This window comes from Oncorhynchus tshawytscha, linkage group LG29, assembly GCF_018296145.1.
Source record: "Oncorhynchus tshawytscha isolate Ot180627B linkage group LG29, Otsh_v2.0, whole genome shotgun sequence".
In the NCBI taxonomy this organism is placed as follows: domain Eukaryota; kingdom Metazoa; phylum Chordata; class Actinopteri; order Salmoniformes; family Salmonidae; genus Oncorhynchus; species Oncorhynchus tshawytscha.
In genome coordinates, this window is record NC_056457.1 from 20734695 (window position 1) to 20751382 (window position 16688).

Here is a 16688-nt window from a genome sequence, read left to right on the forward strand (position 1 = left end):
CTCAAACGCATTAAGGAAATAAATTCCACAAATTAATTTAAGAAGGCACACTTGTTAATTTAAATGCATTCCAGGTGACTACCTCATGAAGTTAGTTGAGAGAATGCCAAGAGTGTGCAAAGCTGTCATCAAGGCAAGGGGTGGCTACTTTGAAGAATCTAAAATATATTTTGATTTGTTTAACACCGTTTTGTCACTAAAGCACCTTATACCACCCACCACTGCGACCTGTATGCTCTGGTCGGCTGGCCCTCGTTACATATTCGTCGCCAGACCCACTGGCTCCAGGTCATCTACAAGTCCATGCTAGGTAAAGCTCCGCCTTATCTCAGTTCACTGGTCACGATGGCAACACCCATCCGTAGCACGCGCTCCAGTAGGTGTATCTCACTGATCATCCCTAAAGCCAACACCTCATTTGGCCGCCTTTCGTTCCAGTACTCTGCTGCCTGTGACTGGAACGAATTGCAAAAATCGCTGAAGTTGGAGACTTTTATCTCCCTCACCAACTTCAAACATCAGCTATCTGAGCAGCTAACCGATCGCTGCTGCTGTACATAGTCTATTGGTAAATAGCCCACCCATTTTCACCTACCTCATCCCCATACTGTTTTTATTTATTTACTTGCTCTTTTGCACACCAATATCTCTACCTGTACATGACCATCTGATCATTTATCATTCCAGTGTTAATCTGCAAAATTGTAATTATTCGCCTACCTCCTCATGCCTTTTGCACACATTGTATATAGACTCCCCCCTTTGTTTTCTACTGTGTTATTGACTTGTTAATTGTTTATTCCATGTGTAACTCTGTGTTGTCTGCTCACACTGCTATGCTTTATCTTGGCCAGGTCGCAGTTGCAAATGAGAACTTGTTCTCAACTGGCCTACCTGGTTAAATAAAGGTGAAATAAAAATAAATAAAATAAAAAACACATCATTCCATATGTTATTTCCTAGCTTTGATGTCTTCACTATTATTCTACAATGTAGAAAATAGTAAAAATAAAGAAAAACCCTGGAATGAGGTGGTGTGCCAACTGTTGACTGGTACTGTATGTTAGAGGGAGTAGTTCAAAACACAGTCATTTAAGTTTATTAAAAATAATTTGAATGAACAGAGCAAATTGCATTGTATTTCACTGTTACGGTGTACATATTAGGACAACCCATGGACACCGTACAATGTGATTGTTAATCCTTACCCATCCAAAGATGTCTGCATAATTGAAACAGCTCCATTGATTTTGGTGCAGTTTTTGAAAGAATCAATGTTAGACGCATTGATTGACAACACTTTAGTAAGCAGCCCCATTCCAAGTCCATCGCAAACTAGATGAGAATAACACAAAAACATTCAAACCATTGACGATCCAATGCAGCATTATGAGGTTGAGAAATGACACAGCTAGCAAATTTTAAAATAAAGTACATTTATGTTGACTAGCCTACCACAGACAAAGAGATACATTTGCAATATTTTACCTTTCGGACAGATTCCGTCACACTTCTTGCACCTCCTGACACCATTCTCCTCCACCTCGTGTGTGTTGCCGCTGCACGTTCTGACACACGCCCCGTGGTCCGTCACCACATAATTATCTATAATAAACAACCAATCACAGGTCAGGGGTCACCTTCACCAATCCAGACAATTATAGGCAAAAGTCTCTTCACCATGTAAGTATAGCGGCGGGGGCATATTCACTGAGGTGAAACATTCTGAAAGAAACAATACATAAGGTTGAAGTCGGAAGTTTACATGCACCTTAGCCAAATACATTTAAACTCAGTTCTTCACAATTCCTGACATTTAATCCTAGTAAAAATTCCCTGTCAGGTAGGATCACCACTTTATTTTAAGAATGTGAAATGTCAGAATAATAGTGGAGTGATTTATTTCAGCTTTTATTTCTTTCATCACATTCCCAGTGGGTCAAAAGTTTACATACACTCAATTAGTATTTGGTAGCATTGCTTTAAATTGTTCAACTTGGGTCAAACTTTTTGGGTAGCCTTCCACATGCTTCCAACATAAGTTGGGTGAATTTTGGCCCATTCCTCCTGACAGAGCTGGTGTAGCTGAGTCAGGTTTGTAGGCCTCCTTGCTCGCACACACTTTTTCAGTTCTGCCCACAAATGTTCTATAGGATTGAGGTCAGGGCTTTCTGATGGCCACTCCAATACCTTGACTTTGTTGTCCTTAAGCCATTTTGCCACAACTTTGGAAGTATGCTTGGGGTCATTGTCCATTTGGAAGACCCATTTGCGACCAAGCTTTAACTTCCTGACTGATGTCTTGAGATGTTGCTTCAATATATCCAAATCATTTTCCTCATGATGCCATCTATTTTGTGAAGTGCAGCAGTCCCTCCTGCAGCAAAGCACCCCCACAACATGATGCTGCCACCCCTGTGCTTCACAGTTGGGATGGTTTTCTCTTGCTTGCAAGCATCCCCCTTTTTACTCCAAACATAATGATGGTCATTATGGCCAAACAGTTCTATTTTTGTTTCATTAGACCAGAGGACATTTCTCCAAAAAGTACAATCTTTGTCCCCATGTGCAGTTGCAAACCGTAGTCTGGCTTTTTTTATGCCGGTTTTGGAGCAGTGGCTTCTTCCTTGCTGAATGGCCTTTCAAGTTATGTTGATTATAGGACTCGTTTTACTGTGGATATAGATACTTTTGTACCTGTTTCCTCCAGCATCTTCACAAGGTCCTTTGCTGTTGTTCTGGGATTGATTTGCACTTTTCGCACCAAAGTACGTTCATCTCTAGGAGACAGAACACGTCTCCTTCCTGAGCTGTATGAAGGCTGTGTGGTCCCATGGTGTTTATACTTGCATATTATTGTTTGTACAGATGAACGTGGTACCTTCAGCGTTTGGAAATTGCTCCCAAGGATGAACCTGTCAAGAGTCAGTGTGTAGCGGGTCGGACGAAGTCAGGCACAGGACACAGAACTGAGTAAAAACTTTACTCGACAGTAAACCAACAATATATTCCATGCTGGGAAACACACCAGCTCACAGAACTACTGACCACTCAACAACGAACAAACACGCACAAAAACCATGGGGAAAACAGAGGGTTAAATAATGAACATGTAATTGGGGAATTGAAACCAGGTGTGTAAAACAAAGACAAAACAAAAGGAAAATGAAAAGTGGATAGGCCATGGCTAGAAGGCCGGTTACGTCGAACGCCGTCCGAGCAAGGAGAGGGACCGACTTCGGCAGAAGTCGTGACAGAACCAGACTTGTGGAGGTCTACAATTATTTTTTTCTGAGGTCTTGGCTGATTTCTTTGGATTTTTCCACGATGTCAAGCAAAGAAACACTGAGTGTGAAGGTAGGCCTTGAAATACATCCACAGTTACACCTCCAATAGTCTAATTGACATCATTTGAGTCAATCAGAAGCTTCTAAAGCCATGACATCATTTTCTGGAATTTTCCAAGCTGTTTAAAGGCACAGTAAACTTAGTGTATGTAAATTTCTAACCCACTGGAATTGTGATACAGTGAATTATAAGTGAAATAATCTGTCTTTAAAAAATTGTTGGAAAAATGACTTGTGTCATGCACAAAGTAGATATCCTAACTGACTTGCCAAAATTATAGTTTGTTAACAAGAAATTTGTGGAGTGGTTAAAATGAGTTTTAATGACTCCAACCTAAGTGTATGTAAAATTCTGACTTCAACTGTATGAAAGTAACAAATAGAGCACAATTCCCAATTTTACCAGACAGACATGTTTGGTGTAGAACAGATGTTTGTCTGGCCATTTAGTAAAGTTATGAGCATACCCCATCTTTATTAACCCTTTGATAATGTAGATGACCTTACGTGGGCAGTCCTTCACACAAGTGGCCCCGAACGTGTACTTGGCGTTAGGGTTGGAAGCCAACTGGTGGGTGTTGGGATTGTAGAGCATGGTAGGGGGACAGGCATCCTTACATGTGCCATCATCCTGGAAGTCTCTACAAGCCTTTGAATACAAGAATGAAAAACTACGATCACAATGAGTGTGCAATATCGCCAACGATATCTGGAGCAGCCTAGGAGTGGGTCTGCCTGTTGTCTTTTTAAATGTGTTTCCTATCTGATTATAACTTTTGTAAGTTATGAATTCATTGAAGTCAGAAGTCTCTCACCAGACACTCTGTAGGCCTAGGGCCGGTGCAGCCTGCAGCACAGTGTTCGTTACAGCAGTCACTGGGTTTAGGACCCCTACACCTTCCAGAGCACTGCTCTGCACACGTCAGCTTGGTAACTGAGGAGAGATGGGAGTTGGAAAGAGAGGACCAGTCAGCAAAACACACCCATCACCGAGTGCAAGGGACTGTGTGAGAAAACAAGCAACCAACAAAATACTTTCAACATGAACAAAAGTTTCTACCAATATCATGAAAGAGAAATAGCACGTGATGTTTTTGTATCACTACTAATTTCGGGGAGAGAAGAATGGCTCCTTACAGGTTTGACAGTTCTCCAGTCCTGAGGTCCAGCATGATCCATTGTAGCATCCCGGGTCACACTTGTCACCTGTAAGGTGAGGAAAAACCCTGCTTAACATCTGAATGATGTCATTCATAGAATACTGGTGTTAAACCTGGCCATGCAAGTTTGGTTGTAAATCACAAACCCGAAAGCTGTGTCATATGGAATAATCATAATAGTTGTGCTGGTTAATCAAATGAAAAACAACGACGCCAAAATGATTCCACTGAACACAAAGCAGAGAAGGATTCATTACTATACTAAGTGTTAATGAATCTAGCATACTTACAGTAACGGCCATAGCTCTCCAGTTTGAAGTGCATACTATGGTTTATGGCCTTATTTACCATGTCCCACCACTGGATGGTTTCCACATTACACAGCAAAGGATTGTGGGCAATTTTCACACCTCCCTTGAGAATCTCTATGCAAAATAGAAGGACACATAGATATGTTGTCTGGCCTGTGTAATGGAACCAATGGCATAGACCCAAAAATTGTAACTCCCAAGCTAAATCAAGCGCACCACAAATACTTCAAAGTACTTTAAATAACATTACATAATGTACTTGACCCACTCAGGTGTGGACAGAATCTAGGATACAGTCACTGAAATGGACCTCCCAGTCACCCACTAACCTGTCAGTCCACTCAGCTTCAGCTCCCTCAGGCCCCGGGTGTAGTTGAGGGTCACAGAGGAGTGATTCTTCTCGTAATTGGATGTTACAGTCAGGGCATACTTGTCAAGGAAGAGGGAGTGTCCTCGGATAAGACGCAGGTTCTCGAGAGGGATGCTGGCTGCCTTATTGAGGGCGATCAGAACGTATCCTCCAACCTCCTGAATGGACTGGAGGGAGAACATAGAAATGGATATAAGTGCGGAACGTGCCAGAGTTTGGTCTGGTGGTCATGCAACCTACTCTTGAATACGTTAACCTTGCAATACAATCATTGTTCAGTTGGTGGTAGTGAAGTCATAAAGGATAGAAAAGATTTATTCTGACTATTACACTCACATTGACGTTGAGTCATTTAGCAGACTCCTATCCAGAGTTACTTACAGCCAGTGCATTCAACTAGGAGCTAGAAGCCATGGCAAGAAAAGTAATGAAATGGCTGCAACACTATTTTCTCTCAGGTCATTTTAGATCAGAGAGAGGGCGAGGAACTTTATGACATAGGAAAGGTGGATAGGTAGGAAGCAACTGCAAACAATGTATAGGAATCAAACCCTCCATCTCCTCACCTTGAGGAAGGAGAGGTCGTGGTAGTCCTGGATGTAGGTGAGCTCTAGGTTCTCCAGGACCACGGTACAGTTGCTGTACATCTTCACAAGGTTGTTGTAGTGGTCGTCTACAGTCGCCAGCAGCGTCAGCCTGTTGCTGATCCCCTGACACACTGAAACCAGAAGACAGAGAGGAAAAGTGTCACTATGGAATAGAGGTCGACCGATTATGATTTTTTTCAAAGCCGATACCGATTATTTGAGGACCAAAAAAGGCCGATACCGATTATCTGACTATTTATTTTGTTTTTTGTTGTTGTAATAATGACAATTACAACAATCCTGAATGAACACTTATTTTAACTTAATATAATACATCAATAAAATCAATTTAGCCTCAAATACATAATGAAACATGTTCAATTTGGTTTAAATAAGGCAAAAACAAAGTGTTGGAGAAGAAAGTAAAAGTACAATATGTGCCATGTAAGAAAGCTAACGTTTAAGTTTCTTGCTCAGAACATGAGAACATATGAAAGCTGGTGGTTCCTTTTAACATGAGTCTTCAATATTCCCAGGTAAGAAGTTTTAGGTTGTAGTTATTATAGGAATTATAGGACTATTTCTCTCTATACCATTTGTATTTCATTAACCTTTAACTATTGGATGTTCTTATAGACACTTCAGTATTGCCAGTGTAACAGTATAGCTTCCGTCCCTCTCCTCGCTCCTCCCTGGGCTCGAACCAGGAACACAACAACAACAGCCACCCTCGAAGCAGCGTTACCTATGCAGAGCAAGGGGAACAACTACTCCAAGTCTCAGAGCGAGTGACGTTTGAAACGCTATTAGCGCGCACCCCGCTAACTAGCTAGCCATTTCACATCGGTTATACGAGCCTAATCTCGGGAGTTGATAGGCTTGAAGTCATAAACAGCGCAATGCTTGACGCACAACGAAGAGCTGCTGGCAAAACGCACGAAAGTGCTGTTTGAATGAACGCTTACGAGCCTGCTGCTGCCTACCACCGCTCAGTCAGACTGCTCTATCAAATCATAGACTTAGTTATAACATAATAACACACAGAAATACGAGCCTTAGGTCATTAATATGGTCGAATCCGGAAACTATCATCTCGAAAACAAGACGTTTATTCTTTCAGTGAGATACGGAACCGTTTTGTATTTTATCTAAGGGGTGGCATCCATTAGTCTAAATATTCCTGTTACATTGCACAACCTTCAATGTTATGTCATAATTACGTAATATTCTGGCAAATTAGGCGGCCCAAACTGTTGCATATACACTGACTCTGCGTGCAATGAACGCAAGAGAAGTGACACAATTTCACCTCGTTAATATTGCCTGCTAACCTGGATTTCTTTCTAGCTAAATATGCAGGTTTAAAAATATATACTTCTGTGTATTGATTTTAAGAAAGGCATTGATGTTCATGGTTAGGTACACATTGGAGCAACGATACGCACCGCATCGATTATATGCAATGCAGGACACGCTAGATAAACTAGTAATATCATCAACCATGTGTAGTTAACTAGTGATTATGATTGATTAATTGTTTTACAAGATAAGTTTAATGCTACAGTGGGGAGAACAAGTATTTCATACACTGCCGATTTTGCAGGTTTCTGCACTGCCGATTTTGCAGGTTTTTATCATAGGTACACTTCAACTGTGAGAGACAGAATCTAAAACAAAATCCAGAAAATGACATTGTATGATTTTTAAGTAATTAATTAGCATTTTATTACATGACATAAGTATGTGATCACCTATCAACCAGTAAGAATTCTCTCTCACAGACCTGTTAGTTTTTCTTTAAGAAGCCCTCCTGTTCTCCACTCATTACCTGTATTAACTTCACCTGTTTGAACTTGTTACCTGTATAAAAGACACCTGTCCACACACTCAATCAAACAGACTCCAAACTCTCCACAATGGCCAAGACCAGAGAGCTGTGTAAGGACATCAGGGATAAAATTTTAGACCTGCACAAGGCTGGGATGGGCTACAGGACAATAGGCAAGCAGCTTGGTGAGAAGGCAACAACTGTTGACGCAATTATTAGAAAATGGAAAAAGTTCCTGATGACGGTCAATCACCCTCGGTCTGGGGCTCCATGCAAGATCTCACCTCGTGGGGCATCAATGATCATGAACCCAGAACTACACGGCAGGACCTGGTCAATGACCTGAAGAGAGCTGGGACCACAGTCTCAAAGAAAACCATTAGTAACACACTACACCGTCATGGATTAAAATCCTGCAACGCACGCAAGGCCCCCCTGCTCAAGCCAGCGCATGTCCAGGCCCGTCTGAAGTTTGCCAATGACCATCTGGATGATCCAGAGGAGGAATGGGAGGTCATGTGGTCTGATGAGACAAAAATAGAGCTTTTTGGTCTAAACTCCACTCGTCGTGTTTGGAGGAAGAAGAAGGATGAGTACAAACCCAAGAATCACCATCCCAACCGTGAAGCATGGAGGTGGAAACATCATTCTTTGGGGATGCTTTTCTGCAAAGGGGACAGGACGACTGCACCATATTGAGGGGAGGATGGATGGGGCCATATATCGTGAGATCTTGGCCAACAACCTCCTTCCCTCAGTAAGAGCATTGAAGATGGGTCGTGGCTGGGTCTTCCAGCATGACAACGACCCGAAACACACAGCCAGCTAAACTAAGGAGTGGCTCCGTAAGAAGCATCTCAAGGTCCTGGAGTGGCCTAGCCAGTCTCCAGACCTGAACCCAATAGAAAATCTTTGGAGGGAGCTGAAAGTCCGTATTGCCCAGCTACAGCCCCGAAACCTGAAGGATCTGGAGAAGGTCTGTATGGAGGAGTGGGCCAAAATCCCTGCTGCAGTGTGTGCAAACCTGGTCAAGAACTACAGGAAATGTATGATCTCTGTAATTGCAAACAAAGGTTTCTGTACCAAATATTAAGTTCTGCTTTTCTAATGTATCAAATACTTATGTCATGCAATAAAATGCAAATGAATAACTTAATCATACAATGTGATTTTCTGGATTTTTGTTTTAGATTGCGTCTCTCACAGTTGAAGTGTACGTATGATTAAAAAAATTACACACCTCTACGTGCTTTGTAAGTAGGAAAACCTGCAAAATCGGCAGTGTATCAAATACTTGTTCTCCCCACTGTAGCTAGCAACTTACCTTGGCTTACTGCATTCGCGTAACAGGCAGTCTCCTCGTGGAGTGCAATGAGAGGCAGGTGGTTAGAGCGTTGGACTAGTTAACTGTAAGGTTGCAAGATTGAATCCCCCGAGCTGACAAGGTGAAAATCTGCCGTTCTGCCCCTGAACAAGGCAGTTAACCCACCGTTCCTAGGCCGTCATTGAAAATAAGAATGTGTTCTTAACTGACTTGCCTAGTTAAATAAAGATTAAATAAAGGTGTAAAGAAATTTTAAAAATTAAATCGGCCAAATCGGATTTCCGATTGTTATGAAAACTTGAAATCATACCTAATTAATAGGCCATTCCGATGAATCGGTCAACCTCTACTATGGAAGTTTAGTTGCTAATTGTATACATCAAACTTTGGCTTTCATGTTAACTGTAGGAGTCATTTACATAATGATTCCAACAGAGTTCCACTTTTGGATGAGAGACATCATTTAGTGGAAACTACATTTCCAAACAAAGTTCTACTGAACATCACCATGAAACCTAACCTACTGTGGGCACAGTACCACTTAGTGGTATTGAGGTGCACGTAATGGTGACATAATGACTGTCAGTCCTGACATAAAGTGATATGCCATTACAGAGAGTCTCCACAACAGGTTGGACAGGTTCTGAGGAGATGAGAGGTTGATCTTTAATGTCTACACTGCTGTAGACTACACGCCAACTAAGGAGGGATTTTCACCACTCCATCATCTGGAAGGAGAGAAAGAAAGCTCTCCCACACATGCACTTTGCTGCCCTCTGAAACTCTAACATCATTGTGTCTCAACTGGCATAAGTCGCTCAGATTCTTTGGGGGACACCTATAGTTAGTTAGTTAACACATGCTTATTTGAATGTACCTGTTCTTCCAAGGAGAACTGTTAAAGGCTGTATTTCTGGGAGGAATTGTGGATGGTGTGGAGAGTTGCGCGCCGCCTGTGCTAGGGTATCGAGTTGAACGCGCACACTCACAGTTTTAGAGGCAGATGCTGTAGTCAGTGGGAGGTGAGGGAGAAGATGGAAGCAGCTGGTGAGGGAATAGAGAAAGTCCCTGTGTAATTTATCTTGGGACCAGACAACAGGGCTCACAGCATGAGCATGAGGATGTAGCCAAACAAATCATTTAATAAGTCTGATATACTTGTGGTTCATATTAGTTTAGCTTAGCTTTGTGGTTCATATTAGTTTAGCGAGAGCTTTTCAGAGAGTCATGCTGTGGTTAATAAGGTAGACAGGAAAGTCATTCTTCAAGAACCCGCTTTTAACTTAACAAGTTGCAAGCTCCTAGGTCTAGAACAATCATTATAACTTCATTATAAGCAAAATCATAGGCCATAATCACTTCTTGACAAAGTCCAAATATTAGTGTGTAGGTATGGCTCCGTCACCCTAACCTCAGTACCTCTCCTCCCTCGTTCCACTAAACAACTGCCATCATAATGCATGCATTGTAACGTGTAATAACATTTGACCTTTGGGTTGATTACACAGCCGTCGTATTTATGTTCTGGCAGGATCACCTTTATTATCCTAGATTGTATTGATAGGTGGCTTTTTATTTACATCAAAAATAGAAGATAAAACTCTAAATATAATGTTCTAGATGGAACTTTACTCTAACTGTACTTTAATGCAACTGCAGTTCACATGCATACAGTATTGGTGTACATTGAGCTCCGTGTGTGTGCTTCTAAGCAGGCCTCACTCAGAGATGTCACTAAGGTAAACACAGCTGCACCCTCTCTCCCGGTTTTGTATCTGCTCCCCCCACACTGCTTCCGTGTTCAGGTCAATGTCATTCTGGGGTAATCTGACATCTGGAAGCACATCCTCGCCCTTAGTTCCTAAGTGTGCTTGCCTGTGTATGTGTGTGCATAACTGCATATCTGTGTCCGATCTGCAGACTCTCCCTGCACTGCTGTAGCCTGCACTACTGTAGAGCTCCCCTACCTCTGGATACTCCACTCCCTGAAGGACTTGACCCTTAACCCTTTCTTCATCCTCTCTTCCCACTCTTCTTCCTCCTCCCACAGACACATTCCCAAAGGACAAGAGGGGGATGAGGGCCGGAGGGGTGGGTCGCACTCCTCCTGGAGCTCAATCACTTTTACATGTGGCTCTACTCTGGAGAGAATGATGGGGGTGGACAGATGTTGTGGTGTTAGTTTATAATTGAATGAAAAGAAAGTGAATGAAATTCTCTCAGATGCTCCACAAATAATTAAACTTGGTATTTTTTTATTTTGGGGTTCTAGTTACTGCCCAGTGTTTCCAGATTTCTGTTCACAGTACTGTATTGTTTAAAGGGGCAATCAGTAGTTGTTACATCCCTTTTTGGACTTATACATTTATTATACAGTGCATTTGGGGAAGGATTCAGACCCCTTTACTTTTTCCACATTTTGTTACATTAGACTTTTTTCTAAAAATTTAGTTTTTTTCCCTCATACAATACCCCATAATGACAAAGCAAAAACAGGTTTTTAGACATTTTATCAAAAAATAAATAAATAAAAGAAATATGACATTTTACATAAGTATTCAGACCCTTTACTCAGTACTTTGTTGAAGCACCTTTGGCAGCGATTACAGTCTTGAGTCTTCTTGGGTATGACACTACAAGCTTGGCACACCTGTAATGGCTTTCGTCGTAGGATGAGGAAGAGTAGTCGGACCAAAGCGCAGCGTGGTAAGTGTTCATGTTTGTTTATTGAACTGAACACTAAATCAAAATAACAAGAGAATAAATGAAACCGAAACAGTCCCGTAAGGTGCAAACACTAATACAGAAAATAACCACCCACAAAACCCCTGTGGGAAAAAGCTACCTAAGTGTGGTTCCCAATCAAAGACAACGATAGACAGCTGTCCCTGATTGAGAACCCTACCCGGCCAAAACAAAGAAATACAAAACATAGAAAAAGGACATAGAATGCCCACCCAAATCACACCCTGACCAAACCAAAATGGAGACATAAAAAGCTCTCTACGGTCAGGGCGTGACAACACCTGTATTTGCAGAAGTTTCTCCCATTATTCTCTGCAGATCCTCTCAAGCTCTGTCAGGTTGTCACGTTCTGACCTTTATTTCCTTTGTTTTGTCATTATTTAGTATGGTCAGGGCGTGAGTTGGGGTGGGCAGGCTGTTTTGTTTTTCTATGATTTGGGTATTTCTATGTTTCGGCCTAGTATGGTTCTCAATCAGAGGCAGGTGTCATTAGTTGTCTCTGATTGAGAATCATACTTAGGGAGCCTGGGTTTCACTGTGTGTTTGTGGGTGATTGTTCCTGTCTCTGTTTTGCACCAGATAGGGCTGTTTTGGGTTTTCACGTTTTTGTTAGTTTGTTCATGTGAAGTGATTTATTAAAACATGAATCAAAATAACCACGCTGCGCTTTGGTCCGCCTCTCCGTCAATGGAAGAATTCCCTTACACGGGTTGGATGGGGAGCTTTGCATCACCGATATTTTAAGGTCTCTCCAGAGATATTCAAATCTAGGCTCTGGCTAGGCCACTCAAGGACATTCAGAGACTTGTCCCAAAGCCACTCCTGCATTATCTTGGCTGTATGCTTAAGGTTGTTGTACTGTTGGAAGGTGAACCTTCGCCCCAGTCTGAGGTCCTGAGCACTCTATCATCAAGGATCTCTCTGCATGATGCTGCCACCACCATGCTTCCCTGTAGAGATAGTGCCAGGTTTCCTCCAGACGTGACGCTTGGTATTCAGGCCAAAGAGTTCAATCTTGGTTTCATCAAACCAGAGAATCTTGTTTCTCATGGTCTGAGAGTCCTTCAGGTGCCTTTTGGCAAACTCCAAGCTGACTGTCATGTGCCTTTTTTACTGAGGAGTGGCTTCCGTCTGGCCACTCTACCATAAAGGCCTGATCGGTGGAGTGCTGCAGAGAAGGTTGTCCTTCTGGAATGTTCTCCCATCTCCACAGAGGAACTCTGGAGCTCTGTCAGAGTGACTATCGGGTTCTTGGTCAACTCCCTGCCCAAGTCCCTTCTCCAATTACTCAGTTTGGCCTTGTGGCCAGCTGTAGGAAGAGTCTGGGTGGTTCCAAACTCATTCCATTTAAGAATGATGGAGGTAACTGTGCTCTTGGGGACCTTCAATGCTGCAGAAATGTTTTGGTAACCTTCCCCAGATCTGTGCCTCAACACAATCCTTTCTCTGAGCTCTACGGACATTTCCTTTGACCTCATGGCTTGGTTTTTGCTCTGACATGCACTGTCAACTGTGGGACCTTTTATATAGACACGTGTATGCCTTTCCAAATCATGTCCAATCAACTGAATTTACCACAGGTGGACTCCAACCAAGTTGTAGAAACATATCAAGGATGATCAATGGAAACAGGATGCACCTGAGCTCAATTTTTTTGAGTCTCATAGCAAAGTGTCTGAATACTTAAGGTATTATTTTTTATAAATGTGCAAAATTTCGAAAAACCTTTTTGGCTTTGTCATTATGGGGTAATTGTGTGTAGATTGAGAGACATTTTGATTTCATCAATTTTAGAATAAGGCTGCAATGTAATATCATGTGGGGAAAAAAGGTAAGGGGTCTGAATACTTTCCAAATGCACTGTATGCATCCATTGATTCTTGAAGAATATACCGTTTTAATGCCTCATGCGCTTAGTTCAACTGTCATACCACATCAGAACCCAAAATAGAACTTGTTTAACTCCAATGTTTGTAAACAAACACTGTTTAGCATAAACAAAACATGGTTAAAACTATAATTTTGATATCATGCATGGCCAGTCCTTGTATCCATAGCGCTGCCTTTGAATTTGAGTCTGGTAACATTTCCCTACGCCCATCCCTCTGCTTTACACTGAAACAGTGGTGGAGAGAATGCTTTGTTATTGTTTCAACTGCTGATAGCCACTTTGACTAGTATTTTCATTTCAAAACCTTAAAAAAAAATGTTTTTACATTCATGAATATTGACAAATATAAAAAATAATATTGAACATTTTTCAAAGGGTTTTCTAATGATCAATTAGCCTTTTTGAAATGATACACTTGGATTAGCTAACACAACGTGCCATTGGAACACGGGAGTGATGGTTGCTGATGATGGGCCTCTGTTCGCCTATGTACATAAAAATCTGCCGTTTCCAGCTACAATAGTCATTTACAACATTAACAATGTCTACACTGTATTTCTGATCAATTTGATGTTATTTTAATGGACCAAAAATGTGATTTTTCTTTCAAAAACAAGAATTTCTGAGTGACCCCAAACTTGTGTGTGTGTGTGTGTGTGTGTGTGTGTGTGTGTGTGTGTGTGTGTGTGTGATACTACTCATATTACAGAGCAAGCGATAAAACTTCATATGACACCAATGCCTTATAGCACCTTCAGAAACACTATGGAGTCTTAAAGGAGGCCTGGGTAAGGCCAAAGTGTCAGAAATATACCAACTTTGATAAATTAATTCTCAATGAACATGGGCGCCCCCCCCCCTTGGGTTGTGCCGTGGCGCAGATCTTTGTGGGCTATACTCGGCCTTGTCTCAGGATGATAGGTTGGTGGTTGAAGATATCCCTCTAGTGGTGTGGGGGCTGTGCTTTGACAAAGTGGGTGGGGTTATATCCTTCCTGTTTGGCCCTGTCCGGGGGTGTCCTCGGATGGGGCCACAGTGTCTCCTGACCCCTCCTGTCTCAGCCTCCAGTATTTATGCTGCAGTAGTTTGTGTCGGGGGGCTAGGGTCAGTTTGTTATATCTGGAGTACTTCTCCTGTCCTATTCGGTGTCCTGTGTGAATTTAAGTGTGCTCTCTCTAATTCTCTCTTTCTTTCTCTCGGAGGACCTGAGCCCTAGGACCATGCCTCAGGACTACCTGACATGATGACTCCTTGCTGTCCCCAGTCAACCTGGCTGTGCTGCTGCTCCAGTTTCAACTGTTCTGCCTTATTATTATTGGACCATGCTGGTCATTTATGAACATTTGAACATCTTGACCATGTTCTGTTATAATCTCCACCCGGCACAGCCAGAAGAGGACTGGCCACTCCACACAGCCTGGTTCCTCTCTAGGTTTCTTCCTAGGTTTTGGCCTTTCTAGGGAGTTTTTCCTAGCCACCGTGCTTCTACACCTGCATTGCTTGCTGTTTGGGGTTTTAGGCTGGGTTTCTGTACATCACTTTGAGATATCAGCTGATGCACGAAGGGCTATATAAATAAATTTGATTTGATTTGAATGATGCTTTTGGATACAAATGTCATATGTCAACAATCCTTCCAAGGACTATGCTATGGAAGACATTTTGTAAAAAGCCCTTAAATCATGGTCTTTTTTCTTCTTCTGAGGAATCACTCTTGGTTTAGAGCTCTATGTTCCTCCTGCTTTGTTTGTGAAAAAAACAGGTTTCAGCTGATTGTTTAACTTGGAAATCCTCGACTACAAGGCCATGCCAGACTTCATAGGAAGAAGTTCCTGTGTCTGTTGTACTGGGTGGGGCTATATGAGAGAGATTTTGCAATCTCACTCTTTTTTATAATTTCAAATTACATTTTTCTTTACACCTACTTTGAGTACATTATGCTGACATTGCAACTACTGATGATGCCAATTGTGTGTTTGCATTATATCCATTGTTTTCTGTAAGAGGCATTGAAAGGGATTTGTCTTAGCTGAAAATATAGAACTAAAGTTCCAGTCATAGTTTCCATGTGTAACAGTCCACAGATGACCTCTCTCCTGCCTCAGAGTTCTCCTCTGTCCACCCCTGTGTGCCTGCCTCTCCCCTCCCTCCTCACAGAGAAGTGTGGAATTCCCTGAGTCTATGCCATGTATCCTTTGGGCAGTGCTAGAAAGGGATGGAAGGAAGGGAGATGGAAGAGTGAGTGGACACTGGTTGTTGAGATAAGAGGAGCTTCACGGTCACAGAGGGTTTGTACAGTCTACGCAAACACGCACGCACACAAACAAGTGCACACATGCACACACTCACACTTTCTCTATTACAGAAAAACACCTGGTCCCAGTCATTCATTCGCATAGGAAATGGGATGAACGGACTAACTGCGCCCTTCCCACTCACCTCCGCTGTCTCGTTAAACAGTCTCTCAGACTGCTGGCTGAACAAGGGAGAAGAAATAATGAGAAGGGCCTTTTCGTTTCATTCAATGTTCTTGCTAAAAATGCCCGTTGTGCTGAATGCCCCTCAATCCTGCTGTCTTATAAGGTTCTACACAGGCATCCTATTTCCCAATTAATAATAGCCTTTGAATGACTAAAACATCACCGATAATATTTTTTTCATATGAAAATGCTCAGAATTGAAGAAATTGTACCTTCTCTCATTTCTAACTATCAGAAAGCCTGAAAGAACAGCCTCATTGGGCAGGGAGCTTGACTGGCAGCTCTTTGAAACACTTGTGGTCATTGCCAGGTACCAAGGTAAACAATAGGTCATGTCATTGATGAGATAAACAATGGGCCACATGTCATTCTGAGCCTAAATAGTATGCCTCAACACACTTTCTCTGCAAAATGTCAACAGTGCTGATCATGGACCGTTTGGATATCAGACAAACAACAGAAATACAAAATTGCATTTGTTTTGTAACTACAGAATACAGTTCACTAATACACTTCACAATAATTAGTAAAGCCTGAGTCACCTTAGAAGCTTAGACATAAGAGCATGTACATGAACACAGGATACAAAACGTGTACTGGACAATGTATTGGTGCCTCTGCATTAGCATTATAGATGACAATATG

The 16688-nt window shown here is 42.0% G+C and overlaps 1 protein-coding gene across 1 annotated transcript in view; it reads right to left on the reverse strand.

The window, feature by feature from the left end:
- Positions 1-16688, reverse strand: part of LOC112227760 (melanoma receptor tyrosine-protein kinase-like) — a 43760-nt gene that overhangs the window by 12735 nt on the left and 14337 nt on the right. Inside the window, exons 2-9 of the mRNA XM_042308599.1 lie at positions 5755-5906; positions 5148-5355; positions 4798-4932; positions 4485-4553; positions 4163-4281; positions 3855-3996; positions 1489-1605; positions 1209-1335 (exon numbers count right to left, since the gene is read on the reverse strand). Coding sequence (XP_042164533.1) covers positions 1209-1335; positions 1489-1605; positions 3855-3996; positions 4163-4281; positions 4485-4553; positions 4798-4932; positions 5148-5355; positions 5755-5906 — 1069 coding nt within the window. The remainder of the gene's footprint in view (positions 1-1208; positions 1336-1488; positions 1606-3854; positions 3997-4162; positions 4282-4484; positions 4554-4797; positions 4933-5147; positions 5356-5754; positions 5907-16688) is intronic.